At 39.6% G+C, this 17,199-nt stretch overlaps 1 protein-coding gene across 1 annotated transcript in view; it reads right to left on the bottom strand.

Moving 5' to 3' along the window:
• The window catches only part of itpr3 (inositol 1,4,5-trisphosphate receptor, type 3), a 189,352-nt gene that overhangs the window by 16,628 nt on the left and 155,525 nt on the right, over positions 1 to 17,199 (bottom strand). The window contains exons 53-55 of the mRNA XM_039749235.1: positions 14,121 to 14,225; positions 3,795 to 3,922; positions 3,537 to 3,702 (exon numbers count right to left, since the gene is read on the bottom strand). Of these exons, the coding sequence (XP_039605169.1) occupies positions 3,537 to 3,702; positions 3,795 to 3,922; positions 14,121 to 14,225 (399 nt within the window). The remainder of the gene's footprint in view (positions 1 to 3,536; positions 3,703 to 3,794; positions 3,923 to 14,120; positions 14,226 to 17,199) is intronic.

Below are 17,199 nucleotides of genomic sequence, written 5' to 3'. Positions count from 1 at the left end.
AAAAGAAGAAAATAAACGTGTGTGTGTATTTTGGACTTCTGGCTGTCTCAGGGTCTGTCTGTGTCCGGGCTTCTATCACAACGTCTGAGCACATTACATTCTCCATCATAAGAGTGGCTTCCAGAGGTATTTTTTATATAATTAATAAAAGTACATGGGCTTGGGACATTATCAGCATACAACTGTATGACTTGACGTGTGCATTATGCGACACAAGAGTAACGTGAGAAGTTTTCATGGAGTTTTTACATATTGTTTGCTGGTGTCCAGCGTTGGCCTCTATAGACCTGTTATATAAGAGACTTTGCTATTTTCGTTTTGTATCAAGACATGAGACTGAAATTTTTTTCTTAACTATAATTACAAACTACATGATGTAATTAACAAAAAAATATATTTTTCTTTACAGGAGTGTTCTTTTAGTATGTAAATAAATGTCTAGCTGAACTGATGTGAACAGAGTCACTAAGTTAGTGCTAAGACTTCAACTTGCCATCTGACGCTTCCCAATCCAGCTCCTTAGCTAGAATATACATGACAAGACAACACACAAGTCCATCACTTACAATACCACTTGCAAACACCTCCTTCTTCACTGCCTGAGTCATGGCCCCCCCACATATTATTTCACTCAACCCAGTTTTAACATTAACTCTCCCTAAATGCCCTCTTATTATAAAGTGAAGAGCTGCTCGATTTTAACAAACAAGAAACTTAGTGCAGCATAAGTGATACTGACCTCAATTTGTTCCATGCCTAAGACCCCGAGCCCAAATCTCATTTAGACACTGATGTGGTGCGAGATTTTGCATATAAGTTGATAAATATTTTGTATGTCTTTATTTGTAATTTAGGCAAAGCAATGTAATTTAGTGCTACATTAGTAATGTCTCTCTTTGAATTTTACGACAGAGTTTTTTGGGGGGAGTACCTGAAACAAATTTAGCTAAAGTCTCTCAACCCCCATAGGAAAACCAGGCTGCCTAACTGCCAAACTTTACCTTAACATATGGCTTGAAGGGTAGGTGTGAAGGTGTTCTATTCCCCCATTGGTTTGAAGTATGGCTGTTTGGAACTGTCTTGTATCAGAAGTCTTTAAGTACCATGACGTCCAATTGGCTGTAGGGATTGGACAGAGAATCTATACATTTGCTTGCTTAACCTTACTCTCTCTCTTACCAAACTACTGAAAGACCATCTCACACCATGAACTGAAAAAGACAACACAATGAAGAGCACAGCTCAGCAGCCATATTGAGACAGGCATGCGGCCTGTTCTGAAGAAAGCTGACCACAAATGATGCCTTAACTAGAGACATTTTAAGTTACTAAGTTTGTGTGCCGCCTGAAACTACACATTAAACATTAATCAGCTTGTATGGTTGCCAATATTCAAATGTGCTTTGCATATTATTATTATTTATGAATATTATCAATAACTAGCAATATACCCGCGCTTCGCAGCGGAGAAGTAGTGTGTTAAAGAAGTTATGAAAAAGAAAAGGAAACATTTTAAAAATAACGTAACATGATTGTCAATGTAATTGTTTTGTCACTGTTGTGAGTTTTGCCGTCATATATATACGAGTATATATATATATATACACACACACACACACACACACACACACACACACACACACACACATCTATATATATATATATATATATATATATACACATATACACATCTACATATATATACACATATCAACATATATACACACAAACATATACAGGTACATACATACATACATACAGATAAATATAAATATATATGCACACATACACATACATACATACATATATATATATATACACTAGCAAAATACCCGCGCTTCGCAGTGGCGAAGTACTGCCTTAAAATTAAATTAAACCTTTTTAAACTGAGGGAAAATATACCAATAATTATTTGTTAAGGATCTCTTTGTATACCACATTGTGAGTTCGGCCCTCCGGTTGTAATATGACCAAGCTGTGCGCTGAGCTTACTCTTGAGCATGTAACGTACAGTTGGCCATGTGAACAGTAATCTTGTTTCAAATCTCACAGCTTGGATTGCTGCTGTCATAATCGGTTTGAGTTTCATGGTTTGTTTCAATTACGACAGTATTTGTAGGACTTGTGTTGAAGTGACATTCGGCATCTGTCAAGTGTTGTAAGCATACAACCAGTTTCATCGATAACTTCACATCCAGCTTTTGAGAGTTTAAACATTCATAAACATCAAAGTGTCCACTACTGAAATCGTCACCTGTGAATCTAAGATGTTTTAGAGGCATTGGCGGCTGTCGAAAGGTGTAAAATATTTGGCCATTTCGGTACACTTGAAAGCGACAACCGAACAATTCAGCGGCAGCCATCAACTCACATGCAGATGCATAGGTGAAGGGCTTAAGCATTTCACTCTTCTAGTGCTCCTGTGTAGTATAATTATCTCCTGTACCTTCATCAGTCCACACCTTGAACCTGTCCCAGAAATTCAATACATAAGACACAATGTTCCTCCAGATATCAAGAGTGAGCCATATACGGCCGTGCAATATGTAACAAAGAGAATGGAAAAGGCAGGTGCTCGGTACTCGGTAAGTGACAGTTCTTTGATCGATGGTGATCACCTCGATAGACATGTTAATGAGGGTATGGTTGGAATGATAAAGGAAATGGGTACCTGAACAATGTAAAGTAAGTCTAAAATACCTAAACAATAACTATAATCGTAATAAAGGAACAATAAAACAGCGGAGAAGCCGTGGATTAAATAAAAAGGCTGTAATTATCAGCAGGGAGATGTGAATCCCGTGGCGAAGCAAGGAAGGGAATGTAGAGACCGGAGCGACGGACTGACCTTATATAGGCAGGCAGCCAACAACGTGGGAGGCGTTGGGATGGGGAACCCAATGCCGCCTCACATGGTGACCGAGCTGCAGGCTATAGACGTATATATGTACGTAAGTAGGATTCAGATAGCATTGGGAACGCGTGTACCAAATTTCTTGAGTAACAAAGACCGTTGAAAAGTTTAATATGGCGGCCGACAGCGGCATCATACCACCGAAATAAGTACCAAATTTCAGCCTTCTACCTACACAGGAAGTTGGAGAATTAGTGACGTTGGAAAGTTCAATATGGTGGCTGACAGTGGCGTCATACCACCGAAATAAGTGCGTACATTGGTTTCGGTTAGCGCAGGGAAGCCGCCTACCAAATTTCGTGAAGATGGGGCCCTGAATAAGAAAGTTCAACATGGCGGACGTTGTTGACCGTTATGACCGTTACGCGTAGAATTTCAAAATGAAACCTGCTTAACTTTTGTAAGTAAGCTGTCAGGAATAAGCCTGCCAGATTTCAGCCTTCTACCTACACGGGAAGTTGGAGAATTAGTGATGAGTGTGTGAGTGAGTGAGCGAGTGAGTGAGTGAGTGAGTGAGTGAGTGAGTGAGTGAGTGAGTGAGTGAGTCGCCTTTTATTAGTATAGATACAAAAGGGGAAAGTAGAGTAATATATTACTCTACAAAGACAGAACAGACACTAACCACAAATAAAGCAGGTGGTCTTCAGGACCTCTTCCTTTTTTTGCTTCTCACTCCTCAGGTCTGCAAATGTGTCGATGATCACTCCAAAAATAAGGTTGAGGACGATGATGATGACAATGAAATAGAACAAGAGGTCATAGACAACACGGGCTGGGAACAGGCCTTCCTGTACAATGAAAATACTGAGTTAGAAGCTTTGCAGGTATGTGAAGACTTACCATAATAACTTACTACATGTTGCTATAGATGTTTCCTTACATCCTTTGACGGTTTTCGCAGGACGTCCCCCACACCTCCTCCATTCCGGAGACCATGGTTCAGCACCGTAATGATGCACATTAGTAGGGTGTCACAAGTTCGTTCTTTGTTATCATCCTCTTCAGCTTCTGCAATGAACAAACAGATATAAACCCTGAGGCTTCCTTGACTGAAATGCTTGAAATCTACCCTGTGTGTCCAAAAATATTATGAACATGTACACCGCCTACAGGCTACTACACTGCTACAGTGTCTCAGAAAATGCATATGGGATCATTAGCTTAAAGTACTCACAAGACATCGTGGACTGAGCCTCATAACTTTTTGGACACCATTGCCCCTATTTATCAGGCATCCTAGAATTTCTCCTAAGAACTGAGCTAAAAGCCTAACTAGGATAAGAATGTGTAGTAGCTATGAAGTGTCCTACACCCACCCCAAGTGTGGAGTAGGAGTTCACGTTTAAGAATGAATGACGTCACGGGATTACAGCACCCCTTACTACAAAATTGAACTCAAGAGGGTGTTTTGTACTTTCCTTGGAAATTATGATGACTCTTTATAGTCTTCTGATAGTAACGCTAAGACTTGACCAGACAGACAATAATAATAATATTCAAAGGAATATGATTATGTTCAAATAAACAGTTTATGCTGGTCTCATAAAATACTTGACGTTACAACTACATCAAGAACAATAACGGAACAAGCACCGAGATGGAAAGACCGAGAAGATACACACTGAATGTGACTTAAGCCTGACCACTGGTCAGCAAGCATTTTGCTTCTGGGATTCTTTCACCTTTTACTTTAGCAAATTTCACTTGCTGACTGCAAATCTGAAAACTGTTTTCGTCCAGCACGTCTTATAGTTAGTTATGATGTTCCAGGTCTTGAACAACTGTGGTGACTGGACAGTAAAGATGGATAACCATTTTGATAAATACCGGTAATTCTACTAGGGATGCCACACGCTACTAACAGCTGTGAGTTGTTTACCTTGTCATTATTAATCTTATTTAAACATTATCCATTTTTAATTAGTGGAAAAAATATTTGTTACTGATTACCAAGTCTTATATGACTCTTAAGCATAATGACACACCTCGGACTTGACGCTGCAGTAGGTAGAGGGTTTTACTGTTTCCTTAACATAACATTGCCTTTCAGGACATTTTGTTCATTAGATTCACCACTACTTTGAAAATGTTGTCAAGGAAAAGGACAGAACCATCGATGCGTTTCAGCATTTAAGAAATAAGTTTAGTCTCGAGAAAAGTGAAGCCAAAACTAAGGAAGGTGTTTTTGTTGGTCCTGAAATCCATGAACTGATGCTTGACAAGGAGTCCAAAAGGAAACTGAAGCCCACTGAATCAGCAGCATGGGTATTCGTGTAGGTTGTCCAGAATTTTCTTGGCAGTCAAAGAGCGGAGAGTTATGCTGAGCTTGTGGAGATCATGCTGGTATGGTCTTCTGGTTTGTTTTCAGAATAAACACATCAAAACAATTTTGGTGGGACAAAGTTTAAACTCCAGATATTGTCTTGATATACTGATATTCAAACGTGTCAAAACGTCAATGATGTGTAGACGTGCTAGCTTAATTACGATTTCTCATATGAAATCAGTGTAAAAAAACTTCATAAAGAGCTGGTCGGAAGTTCCCAGTAGCAAACAAAAAATATTTTTTTGTAGACCTCATTATAATGAGTGGGTTTATTTAACAATGAATGAATGACTTTCAGAAGAATCACCTTTCTGCTGTTATGGCCAAGCAATTGATTTGTAAAATAGCAATTGTTGAAACTACCCATGACTATTCTTGTGGACATTTCCAGTGTTCCTGAGTGTCTTCCGGAGTAGATCCATAACCCCCCTTATCTTCTGCAAGGCTCTACTTATTCAATGCCCTGGAAGTCACCACCTGCCTTCTTGAACCTTCTTGTAAAGTGTGTAACTGTGACACCCCATGTATTGGTAAGGTTGGCACCTGACTACATCTTGTAGTTTGGGACCGACCGGGATCAGATTTGAGACAAGTCAGACATGAGACACGGACACAAAAATGTGGTATTTCCAAAACAAAAGTGGGTTTTGTGTACAGGTGCATCAAAACAACAAAAACTAATGCCCAAATCTAAAATAGTGAGCAATATACAGTATATATATATATATACACACAAAAAAGGTAATCTTCCTAAATGAAAAAAAGGTGTTTAAGAAGAAACTACACACACAACAAAGTGCAAACAATGTCAAAAATACTTACAAGGGAAAAAAAAAACTGTATATTGTGGTCGGGACGCCCCTGTGATGGAAGGATGGGGGAAGGCAGCTTTTCAGGTCACTGCCTCCCCCAAAACTCTAGATGGCAGTTTCCCTGAGATTTGGCAGTGCCCCGGATTCCCGCAGGGCATCCTGGAACTTAGAGTTCAGTTTTACAGCCCTGTTGGGTGCCGTGGGTGCTGCCAGGGGGAGCTGTAAAGGAACAGAAGGACTCGTGCCGTATTTATAACCGGGCTGAAGGAAAATCCAATTCTCCATTTGACCTGGAAGTGCTAGCAGTCATACGAGTGGAAGAACAGAAGCACTTCCGGGTCAAGGACTATATAGAGTAAAGGACTGATGGAGACCTAGCAAGCGAGCCTGAGTCGGGAGGAGGTGGGCAATGCTTACTGGGGGGTGTACAGGAGAAAGAATATTGTGTTTATTGTGGTGGAGGTGCCTTGGAAAGAAGGAAGAAGAAAAATAAAACAACTTCTTGGTGTTTTACCTGTGTCCAGAGGATCTGCCTGTTAGGTAAAAGAAGGGCAACAGTGCCACCTAGAGTCCACTCACTTACAATATACAAGAAAAAACAAAGTGCACCGTAAGCCCAACATCTATATAAATACCTTCACCCAAAATCAAACTATGACTAGGAGATATTTATAAACAAGAAAATATTCACAAAATAATATGCTGCTGTTTGGTATACCAACACTCTATCCACATCAGATTGAGTCAAAGACAGGCAGGAAGTGCCTCTTATAGTCAGGGAACAAATCTTTAGCCAATCCTGTGACACGCTGCTCACTTTCACCAATCGTGACTGACACAGGTGTTTTCTGGAGCGCATCCCGACACAAACTACAAAAGTAAGTTTCTTTTTTCTTGGGAATTCCTTCCTCACACTAACGCATGCATGCATACACGTTCTTAACTAAAACATTTCGCACATTTCTTTGCCAATGGCAGGACTAAAGAGACGCTCGCCTTTATGACGGGGTACGCGCAGTGTCCCTCTGGAGGTGCACCCGACCTGTTGGCGTCGTCCCGCTGCATGAACCTTAAAATGACTGCGAAAGTGCACCCTGCACTTAAAGACTTAAACAGGTAAGTGCTTTAATGTTTATTTTGCAAAAGTTGACTTTCCCCTACTCTTAGGACTTTCTTTCCTTTAAAGGGGTTTGTGGAAAGCAAAGCTCAGTATACCTGTGTGATATTTTTCTGTCAATCATCCATCCAGTCTCGCCTGTCTTTAAGGAGAAATGCTGGCTACTACAATGCAGTTTGCAGTCATGACCACCTTTGTGTCGACACTGTGATATCACTTTGTGAGTCACATATGCACGATCATCCCCATTTGAGGCAATAATCTCTATGTGTGTGCCATCAATCACACCAACAACTCAGCTTGCTTTAAGATTATTTCACAGTGAGTGGTGAAGAAATGTACAAATCTGAGCATCACCTCACATGTTCTAAAGATGTCCAAAGCCTGATGCAATATTTGAGAAATGGTTGGTTGTGACATACCCAGATCATCGCTATTGCTATGGCCAAAAAAACATAACATTACCAAACCTTTCATTTTGGCTGACAGCGCTTATGGCTTCTTAGCGTAGTGAACTGGAAGATTTATTACAAATATTATTCCCTGTCTGTCAAATGGATTTCTTTTTACAAGTTCATTCTTGTCCAGCATTTCTAAAACATTCTGCCATTTACCAGAATGTGTGTACCGATCACTGCCTGAATGTTATCTGCTGGTAGCTCCAAGCATGTTAGTATAGTTTACGAGCTCTCCTAAGTTCTGGTCAAGTTGGAATAGATCTGTAAATCAGAAAAAATGAGAAAATGCTACTACTCTCGCTCTTTCTCCTAGGGTATGACCAAATTTGCATCCCTCTGAGATTCAATACTCTAAAACTCTTGGTATAAAAAAGAAGAGGTCTTCATTGAACACAATGGACAAAGAAAACAATCAACAATGTGGTTTGATAAGAAGTGGAATACCAATCTCTTCACTGTGGTGGGCTTCAAAGTCATCACCCAATGAAAACTCCATTCCTTACACATCATCACATCAAAGCCAGACTGAACTTTGCCCGGGACCATTTAAAACATAATGGATGAGCCTTGTGAGTCTGCACTTCGGTCTAATGAGACAAAACGGGAGCTGATCAGGCACACAGATGTTGCTTTGTATGGTGAAGGCAGGGAGTGGTCTTCAGCTGTAAAAGCACAGTTCCTACAGTTAAACATGAAGATGGAAGCGTAATGCTGTGGGGCTGTTTTGCTGCTTCAGGTACACAGTGTCAAGAAGAAGGAACATAATGACATTTTGAAAGATAACGTGAGGAAATCTTCTGCCGGATTAGGGTCTTTTGGGTCGACCAGCAAGATAATGACCTGAAACACACATCGAAGTTGGTCCAGAACTTTTTAAAAGACAACAAAATCAAGGTCTTGGACTGGCCTTCTCAAAGCCCAGGTTCTCTTGAAAATGTTTGACGGGAGCTCAAGGTTAAGGTTGATGCTCGAAACTATCTAATTTTGGTGAGCTGGAGCAATTTGCTAGGAAGGAATGGGCTAAGATCCCTCAAGAGACTTGTGCCAGTCTTGTTAGAAACTTCAGTAGGAGGGTCCTGTCAGTTCTGAGTTCAAAGGGGAACACTATTGACTATTAATGGTTATAATTTTGGCCTTTCTCATTTAATCAGTAAGATATTTTCCTCCAGCGTTTTGGGGATGTTATCTTTATTCTTTTAGAAGTAATTATGTTGTAAACACTTTTGATGCTGGTTACTTCCTTAGTAAAGCTAATGGTTTTGTTCCATTTCTGTTGGGGAGCTAATAATTTTGTCCTCAACTGTATAAAAATAATTATACAAAATCTATGTATATAGAGTAAAAGCCAAAAACCACTGACTCACTCATCTCCCGAACCACGAGGACTTTGGAATGTAGGTTAGTTACCCTTGGCCCATAGGTGCTCACTAAGAAACAGTTTTAAAAATTTCGTGGTCCAACTGTGAAATTTCTTATAGTTTTTTAGACTCGTTTGTATGTCCATCCGCTTTTCACGAGAGAACTACTTAATGGATTTAGATTGGGTTTTTCTCTATAATTTGCTTGAACATTCCATTGATTTTGTGTCTTTCTCATTGCGCTAAGAATCAGAGTTCGCTTGCGGTGCCGATTTATTAGCGCAAATCCGAGAAGCGCCGTTGACTTCTCTGGGCTCAGAGGCATCTGGGATGGACCATCACACAATGAAAATGTGTATTATGATCAGATGTATTCCAGATATTTTTTGGAAGAAATGGATGCTCTGGACCAAAGGTTATCAGCAACAAGTAAAAAAAAAAGCCCGGGTCTGTCGTGATAAGGGGTTGTGCCGGTACCCTTGGCAAAAGTAATTTATACTTCTGTGATGGCAGCATTAATGCAGAAAAGTACATTGAGATTTTAGAACAACATATGCTGTCTCCAAGGCGACATATTTCCCAGAGGCGTCCATACTTTTTTTAACAAGACAATGCAAAACCACATTCTGCACACATCAGAATGGCATGGCTGCGGAGGAAGAGGGTACGGCTACTGGACTGGCCTGCCTGCAGTCCTCACCTGTCCCCAACAGAGAATGTGTGGAGAATCGCATAACAGAAAAAAAATAAAGAGAACCACAACCCCATACTGTTGTACACCTTAAGATGTGACGAAATAACACCTGAAACGCTTCATCACTCGGAATCCTCAATGCCAAAACGTTTTTGGAATGTGTTGCACTCAGCCTTTTGTGCATACTGCTTTTGTTCCAAATCATGATTACAATCACCTGTTTGAAATCACATCATTATTTAATTATTTTACCTCATTACTGGCCCTAATTTGCCCCCGTTCCAACTTTTTTTGGAATGTGTTGCAGGCCTGAAATGAAGGTATGGATGTCTATTAAGAAATGAAGTTTGACCAGACAAAAGATGACATCTTTTGTTCATAGTGTCTTCAAAAAAGTCAAAGAACTGTACATTTAAGAATGATTGATTTTTTTATTTGCATTTTCCATACTGTCCCAACTTTTTCTGATTTGGGGTTGTACTTCTTAGTATTGTTCAAATGGACTATGAGTAGCACTTTTCTACACCAAATTGCATTTTCCACATGTTTGTCCAGTTTTCAAGACTGTCCAGGTCTTTTTGAACAGTTTTTGGTGCCTCCTCAGTTCTTTGTATCCCTTTAATTTGAATACAGTCTGAAGAATTCACAGGCTTATTAACTATCTCAGAATCAACATTGTTAATCTAAATTTTAAAGTTCACGGTCCAAGCACAGAACCCCCATAATGACCTCACCTCATTCTGCTCTTATCTGTACATGTTGGCCCCAGCTGGTTAACTAACTTGAAATCCAGGTATGAAGTGTAGGTAACCTCGAATGCCAGCAGCTTCTACTTTTAAAGTTAATCTTCAGTGCAGAACTGCATCAAAGGCTTTTTTTTAAGTCTTAGTAAATGAACATTATTATTATGCTTTTGTCTACTACTCAAGTTGCCTGTTAAAAAGATGTAACAGATTGGTTTGACAGGATTTTCATGCACTTAATCTTTAAGTTTATTTCTGATTGTAACATAACATTCTCAAACACTTCTACCCAATTCAGGGTAGCGGAGGCACAGAGTTTGTTTGATATGAGGGTGGGAGTTTCTATCATCCCAAGATTTTATACAGACCACCCTTTGCATAAACTAACCATTATTGAAAATTGTATTCTTAAAATTGGTCATTTGCACATATTAGAAAAGTATTATACACACATGAGACAAGTAGATATAATATTTCTCTAAGCATAAAGACTTAGAATTAAAAAGGCTTATGTTACATATATTTTTATTATTCTGTATAAGCCTGATAGTTCATAAGCCAAAGGTCAGATAAGCTAGAGAGCCGAAGAATGGGCTCCTCATTTAGAGAAGAGAATGTGAACTCTTTGGTTGTAAATCATTGTAGCAAGCGCTGAGATAGCAGGGGAGAGAATAGCCCATATCAAACAGATAAGATGGACAGAGTGGGGTTTGACACCCCCTTAACTAAGGATTATTGGTGGAATTAATGAGAGGCAGGACTAGATCATGTGGAAGAATAATTTTAGGGTAACATAGCATTCATCTTAAAGAAATAGCATAAAGGGTTAATAAATGTGGGAAATCAAATAAAGGTCAAGTGAACAACAAAATGTACACTGAAATAAAAGATTTGGTTTTGGAAAAATACTGAGATGGTCAAGTAAATAAAGAATGGACCAGAAGAAAGGCTGATGTAATATACAAAATGTACTGAAGGATGACTAAGAGATCAGCAGATGTCCTATAAACAAGAATGGACAACTGTTATATGCACAGAAATTTCAAGGGTGGTGGCTCATCTCAAAGAAGAATCAGAATATAATCTAATAGACTTTTATTTTATATAAATCATTTGGGTGTAAACCAATGAATCAACCAGAGTAAAATGTATGCCTTGATTGACACTGAATGTAAATTCAACAGCTTATAAAATGAACGTCTATTCTTAGTTTTTGTGATCATTCTGACTATGCTGTAACGGACTGCTTTTGATGAATGCTCCCTCCAAGGCATTTTGCTGAGGAGTCATTAAAAGATAACAGCTTTTCACCAGCCTGATTACTAAATTGTCCTGTTAGAAGACGTTTCTTTCTTTAATAAGATGTTAAATTTCGACCAGTCAATGGAATGCTAGAAGTCAGATGAGGAAGAATCATGGCTGAAATGATGAGAATTTTAATAAAAGTGAAAGGTGCCCATTGCTGGGGGCTCATTGTTCCATCTTAAGTGAGTCTGTATGCGTGCCATACAATAAAACGTAATTTTGCTTTCTGTTCAGAGTCTCCGAGTGCCTGCATTGGGGCTGAGGGTGCCCGTGTCAGCCTGCTGCAATACTATCGGATGCTGTTTGTATGGTTTTGAGTAAGTCTGGCTCGCAGGTCTCATTCAATAATGGTGGATAAGAAGCACCAAGATTGTGGAATTCGATTACCACTAAAAGTCCATGTACAGGCACCACAGGCTTTGTAAGTGTGAGTTACATTTACAGCACATTTTGTAATCGCAGTTTATTTTTTGAGCGTGAATGATAACACTTGACAAGTGTTTTGCGATCATGTGATTTTTGGCAGCGTTCTTGTGTGGTGTTACTGACAAAATGATTTGTGCGGAGATGGAGAAAAGCAAGGGCGGACGTGCGTTCTTATAGCCAATGACAGTAGTTACTGCTAACTTTAGCCTTCTCCACCTCCAAACAGGTATCGCTGCCATACTTTTACGTTTTAAGTTCTGAGTCTTGAACTGTGGACTTACTGGAGCAAAGGATGCACATTCCCATTTGGAGGTGAGGGAAGGAGGTGTGTTTTGAGACTGGCTGGTTAGCAATGACTACTCCCATTGGCAATAAGAATGAAGTCTTGCTCTTGCTTTTTTCCTTCTACAATGAGCTCAAGAACGCTGGCTAAAACTGCATGATCAGAAAGCTTTGCAAAATCATGTGCAATGTTACACTTACAAACTACGTTCAATATGTAACTTGTGCAAATAAAATGTGCTCAAAACATAACTTGCGCTTTCAAAATATGCTCAATATATTACTTGTGTTTTCAAAAAAATGCACTAAAAATGTAACTCTCACTTACAAAATGCCTGGTGCTTGCAGTAGAGCCACTACTGACAAAACTCATGGGACTACAAAACACTTGCCAAGTGCATCACTCATGGTCAAAACATCACTCACAATTACAAAATGTGCTCAAAATGTAACTTATGCTTACAAATCCATGGTGCTCACACATGGCCCTTTGGCAGTAATCTAACTTCATACAAGAGGAATGTTTGGATCCACAAGAGTAGAGAACTCACCTTGTAAAGGGAAAGGTGTAGAGTGGTCATAATGGGCAGCAGTCAGTTGTCATGCAAGTGCGTCTGTGCACCTCCTCACGTGCTCTGTTAAGGTATGTAATGAGCCACTGGACCACGACAGGGTGCTGCCGCTATTACTATCTTCTCCTTCTTTCCCCACAACACTGAGAAACCTCCCCTTAAGGGTGCCCGACTCCGCCCCATGAGGGAGTTTGACTCCGCCCCTTCCACTCCTGGATTCCCAGGCGTCTTTTAAATGAATGAAGCTGCCGCTAGTCACAACCCCGATCCTGATTAACTTTATGTTATCTTGTTAAGAACCCCAAAGCCAAGGCTAGTTTACCCACATTGACTGGCATTGTGTTTTTTCACTAAATGGGACGACACTGTTGGTGCCCCAATTCATTATAAGACTGTCTGCCATTCCTTCACATGGCCACAGAGTACAATGTATGAAAGGCAGAGATTCATTTGCAAAGGCAAAAGCAAATCGCTATCATAAAATAATCACAAGATTTAAATTGCACAACACTCTAGAAACACAAAGAGACGCTAGGAACTGGGGGGAAACAAAGCACCAAGCAACTTAAATGTAGAATGAATAATAAATATTCTCTGAACTGGGCAGAGGGCAAACAATCTTAAGAACTGCCCTTTACTTGTTAAAAAGGGGCATCTCTTAAAGATAACCAACATTATACAATACAATACAATATAATACAATTTATTTTTATACAGCCCAAAATCACACGAGGAGTGCCACAATGGGCTTTAACAGGTCCTGCCGTTTGACAAGCCTTGACTCTCTAAGAAGACAAGGAAAAACTCCCATAAAAAAACCTGTGTAGGGAAAAAAATGGAAGAAACCTTGAAAGGCAGTTCAAAGAGAGACCCCTTTCCAGGTAGGTTGGGCATGCAGTGGGTGTCAAAAAAAAGGGGGGACAATAGAATACACAGAACAGAACACAAGTAATCCTCATTACAGAATATACAATAGAAATATTACAAACACAGAGCAAAATTCAACTATAAATGATATCACATAATATGATTTGGATTACATAATGGCAGAGGGCAGTACAGCTCACAGAGATAAGGGATGTTTGCTCTCCATGTTATTCCTCTTGTACTCACCATGAAGGTGGCCTGGGACTGTGTCTTTTCCTTGGCAGCCAATCCCCTCACTGTCACAGGAGCTGAGCATATCCTTTGCAGCTTCCCCTGCCCTGGGAAACACACCTACAAAAAAGGACCACATGTACACCAAGAAGCAATGAGTGTAGGATAAGATAGAGATTTACTAACACTATGACATTCAATGTTGAGAACACAGTCTAGGTATTGACACCAAGTGTTCAGGAGTACCTGTACATGTGGGCTACTCTAAGGTACTGGGGAGGACAATCTGTTTGGGCTCACTATCAACACTCAGTCGTGGAGGTGGCACAGAAGTACAGGAGCACTTGTAGCCATTAGACAGCTCTAGGAAGTTGGCCTTGAGGCTTCTGTTATAAGATCCAGGACCCTGGAAATGGCTCCTGGGTTTACCCAGAATTACTGACTGGCCAGGGCTCAACAGCCCCTTTAAGCCATTGGGTTTTCTGAGCTCTGAGTCAGCTGATGAGTATCTGACTAGGGTTCAGACAGCAGGAGGGATAGACGCCAGAGCGAAGTATTCACGCCCTTGGAAGTGTTCACACTTAATGTTGTACAACATTGAGTCACAGAGGATTACATTTGGCTTTTTTTAAAAAAAGGGCAACAGATCAAGAATCTTTAATGACACAGTGAAGACAGATCTCTTCAGAGTGGTGTAAAATAGTTATAAATAAGGAAGATAAAACAACGGATAATATACTTATTTATGCCCTTCAAGCGAGCATTTAGTAGCTGCACCTTCATCTGCCGTGACAGCCTTGAGCAGGTGTGCCCAGGTCTATGAGATTTGTACATCTGCACACTGCAGTTACACCATTCTTCTTTTCAAAACTACTCGGCTCTACCAGGCTGCATGGAGATTGTAAGTGATCAGCCTTATTCAAGTCCAGCCATAAATTCTCAGTAAGACTGAGATCTAGACTCTGACTCGGCCACTCCACAATATATATAAACTGTTGTTTTTAAACCATTCTTGTCTAGCTTTGGCTTTATTCTTGGTCTTATCATCTTGCTAAAAAAACAAATCATCTCTCATGGCACAGACTTTTGGCAGACTTCATCAGGTTTTCCTCTGGCATTTCTTTGTATTTTCCTGCAATCATTTTACCCTCACAAGCCTGAAGTCAGGGATCCCCACAACATGATGCTGCCATCACCTTACTTCACAGTGGGGATAGTTTGTTTTTGATAATGTGCAGTATGCCAAACACACTGTTTAGTCTGATGGACCTTCTTGGAGCTGACTTCAGAGACTCCCATCTGCCTCCTGAAAAACTCAAGCTGAGAGTGTCATGTGTGGCTTTCTCTTTACCAAACTCCTATAACGTGGCAACTGGTGCAGCACCTGCACAGTCTCTCCTGGACCACTGTAACTTGTCACTCCTTCACAGTTCTTATAGGTCTCTTGGTGGCTTCCCTCCCTAGTCTTCTTGAATGATAACTTGGTTTCAGTACATGGCCTGCTTTAGCAGATTTACAGCTGTGTCATACTCTTCCCATTTCTTAATATTTTATTTAACCAGAATCCAAGGGATATTCAGCGACTTGGATACTTTCTTGTCACAATGCACAGACTTGTGCTTTTGAGTTCCCTTCTCACAGAGCTGCTTGGGGTGTTCTTTTGTTATCAATGTGCAGGTTAGTCCACCATAGTGACACACCACAAGTTGGACCTTCTAGATTCCTACAGGGGCATTTAAACTACAATCAATTAAAATCCCCTGACTACAAACAGGTGGTCTCCACGTAACTAATTATGTAACTTCTAAAGCCAATTGTCTGCCTCAGTGATGATTTTGGTCTGTCATATTAACAGGGGTGAATACTTATCCATTTTGTGTTTTATATTTGTAATTAATTTAGGCCACTTTGCAGAAATGTGTTTTTACAATGACATTAAAGAATATTTTTCTGTTCATCAGTGTCAGAAAAGCCAATTCAGTGTTGTATAATAATAAAATGTGAAAACTTTGTGAATACATTTTATAGATAGCTAGATAAATTGATGGGAAAGGCACTATATGATAGATAGATAGATAGATAGATAGATAGATAGATAGATAGATAGATAGATAGGAAAGGGACTATATGATAGATTAGGGTTAGGGTTAGGGTTAGTTATCACCACAGTGAGTGCAAGTGGGGAAAATATTGAGGGTTTACAATCTGAGGTGGTGTGAAGATAGTTATCCAGCCCTGATGTTTCTCTGGCCTTTTATAAATTTCACAAAGTAAAACAGGAGAAGGTGCTACTGCCTGTATTTTATGCAACATTCCCACACTCTATTAATTACTCCTCCAAGCTGAATCTCAGGACAACAAATATCAAGAAGATAGATAGATAGATAGATAGATAGATAGATAGATAGATAGATAGATAGATAGATAGATAGATAGATAGATAGATAGATAGATAGATAGATAGATAGATAGATAGATAGATAGATAGATAGATAGATAGATAGATAGATAGATAGATAGATAGATAGATAGATAGAAAAGGGAATGTAAGGCACTATATAATAGATAGGTGAGAGATAGAGATATAGAAAAACACTACTGTACGAGGGTCATTTGATAAGTCTAGTAAATTTCTATGAGATGGCACCACGAGACTCTCTGGCGTGCCAGAAGTCCACCAACATCTGCTTTGTCTTGGTAGTGCTTAGTTGCAAATGGTTGTTCATGCACCATTTGAAAGAGAATCAAAAGATGTGTTGCATCCTTAGTACATAAAACCAGCGGACTGCACTCTTGTGAGATTTATCCAGGGACCCTAAAATACCACAAACATAATACTTAGGTTAAGGAAAAAAATATGTCTGTAATGTATGTGTGTACATTAGATTTGACCGTACCAAAACTACCACACTAATCAAACAGAAGTTTAATAAAGATACCTAGTGAATGATTTTCTCAGTATATACGTTAAAGTGAATGTCCAGTATAGGGTATAAGAGTAATAATAATAATAATACGGCATAATATGGTCAACACCCTGACCTCTGCAATCAATTTAAGTTTTATCACAGGGTACTTGTAAAAAAAAAAAACA

The sequence above is a fragment of the Polypterus senegalus genome, chromosome 3 (genome assembly GCF_016835505.1).
Source record: "Polypterus senegalus isolate Bchr_013 chromosome 3, ASM1683550v1, whole genome shotgun sequence".
Taxonomy (NCBI): domain Eukaryota; kingdom Metazoa; phylum Chordata; class Cladistia; order Polypteriformes; family Polypteridae; genus Polypterus; species Polypterus senegalus.
Note: the sequence above shows the minus strand (reverse complement) of the source record. Positions and strands in the feature narration are given on the sequence as shown.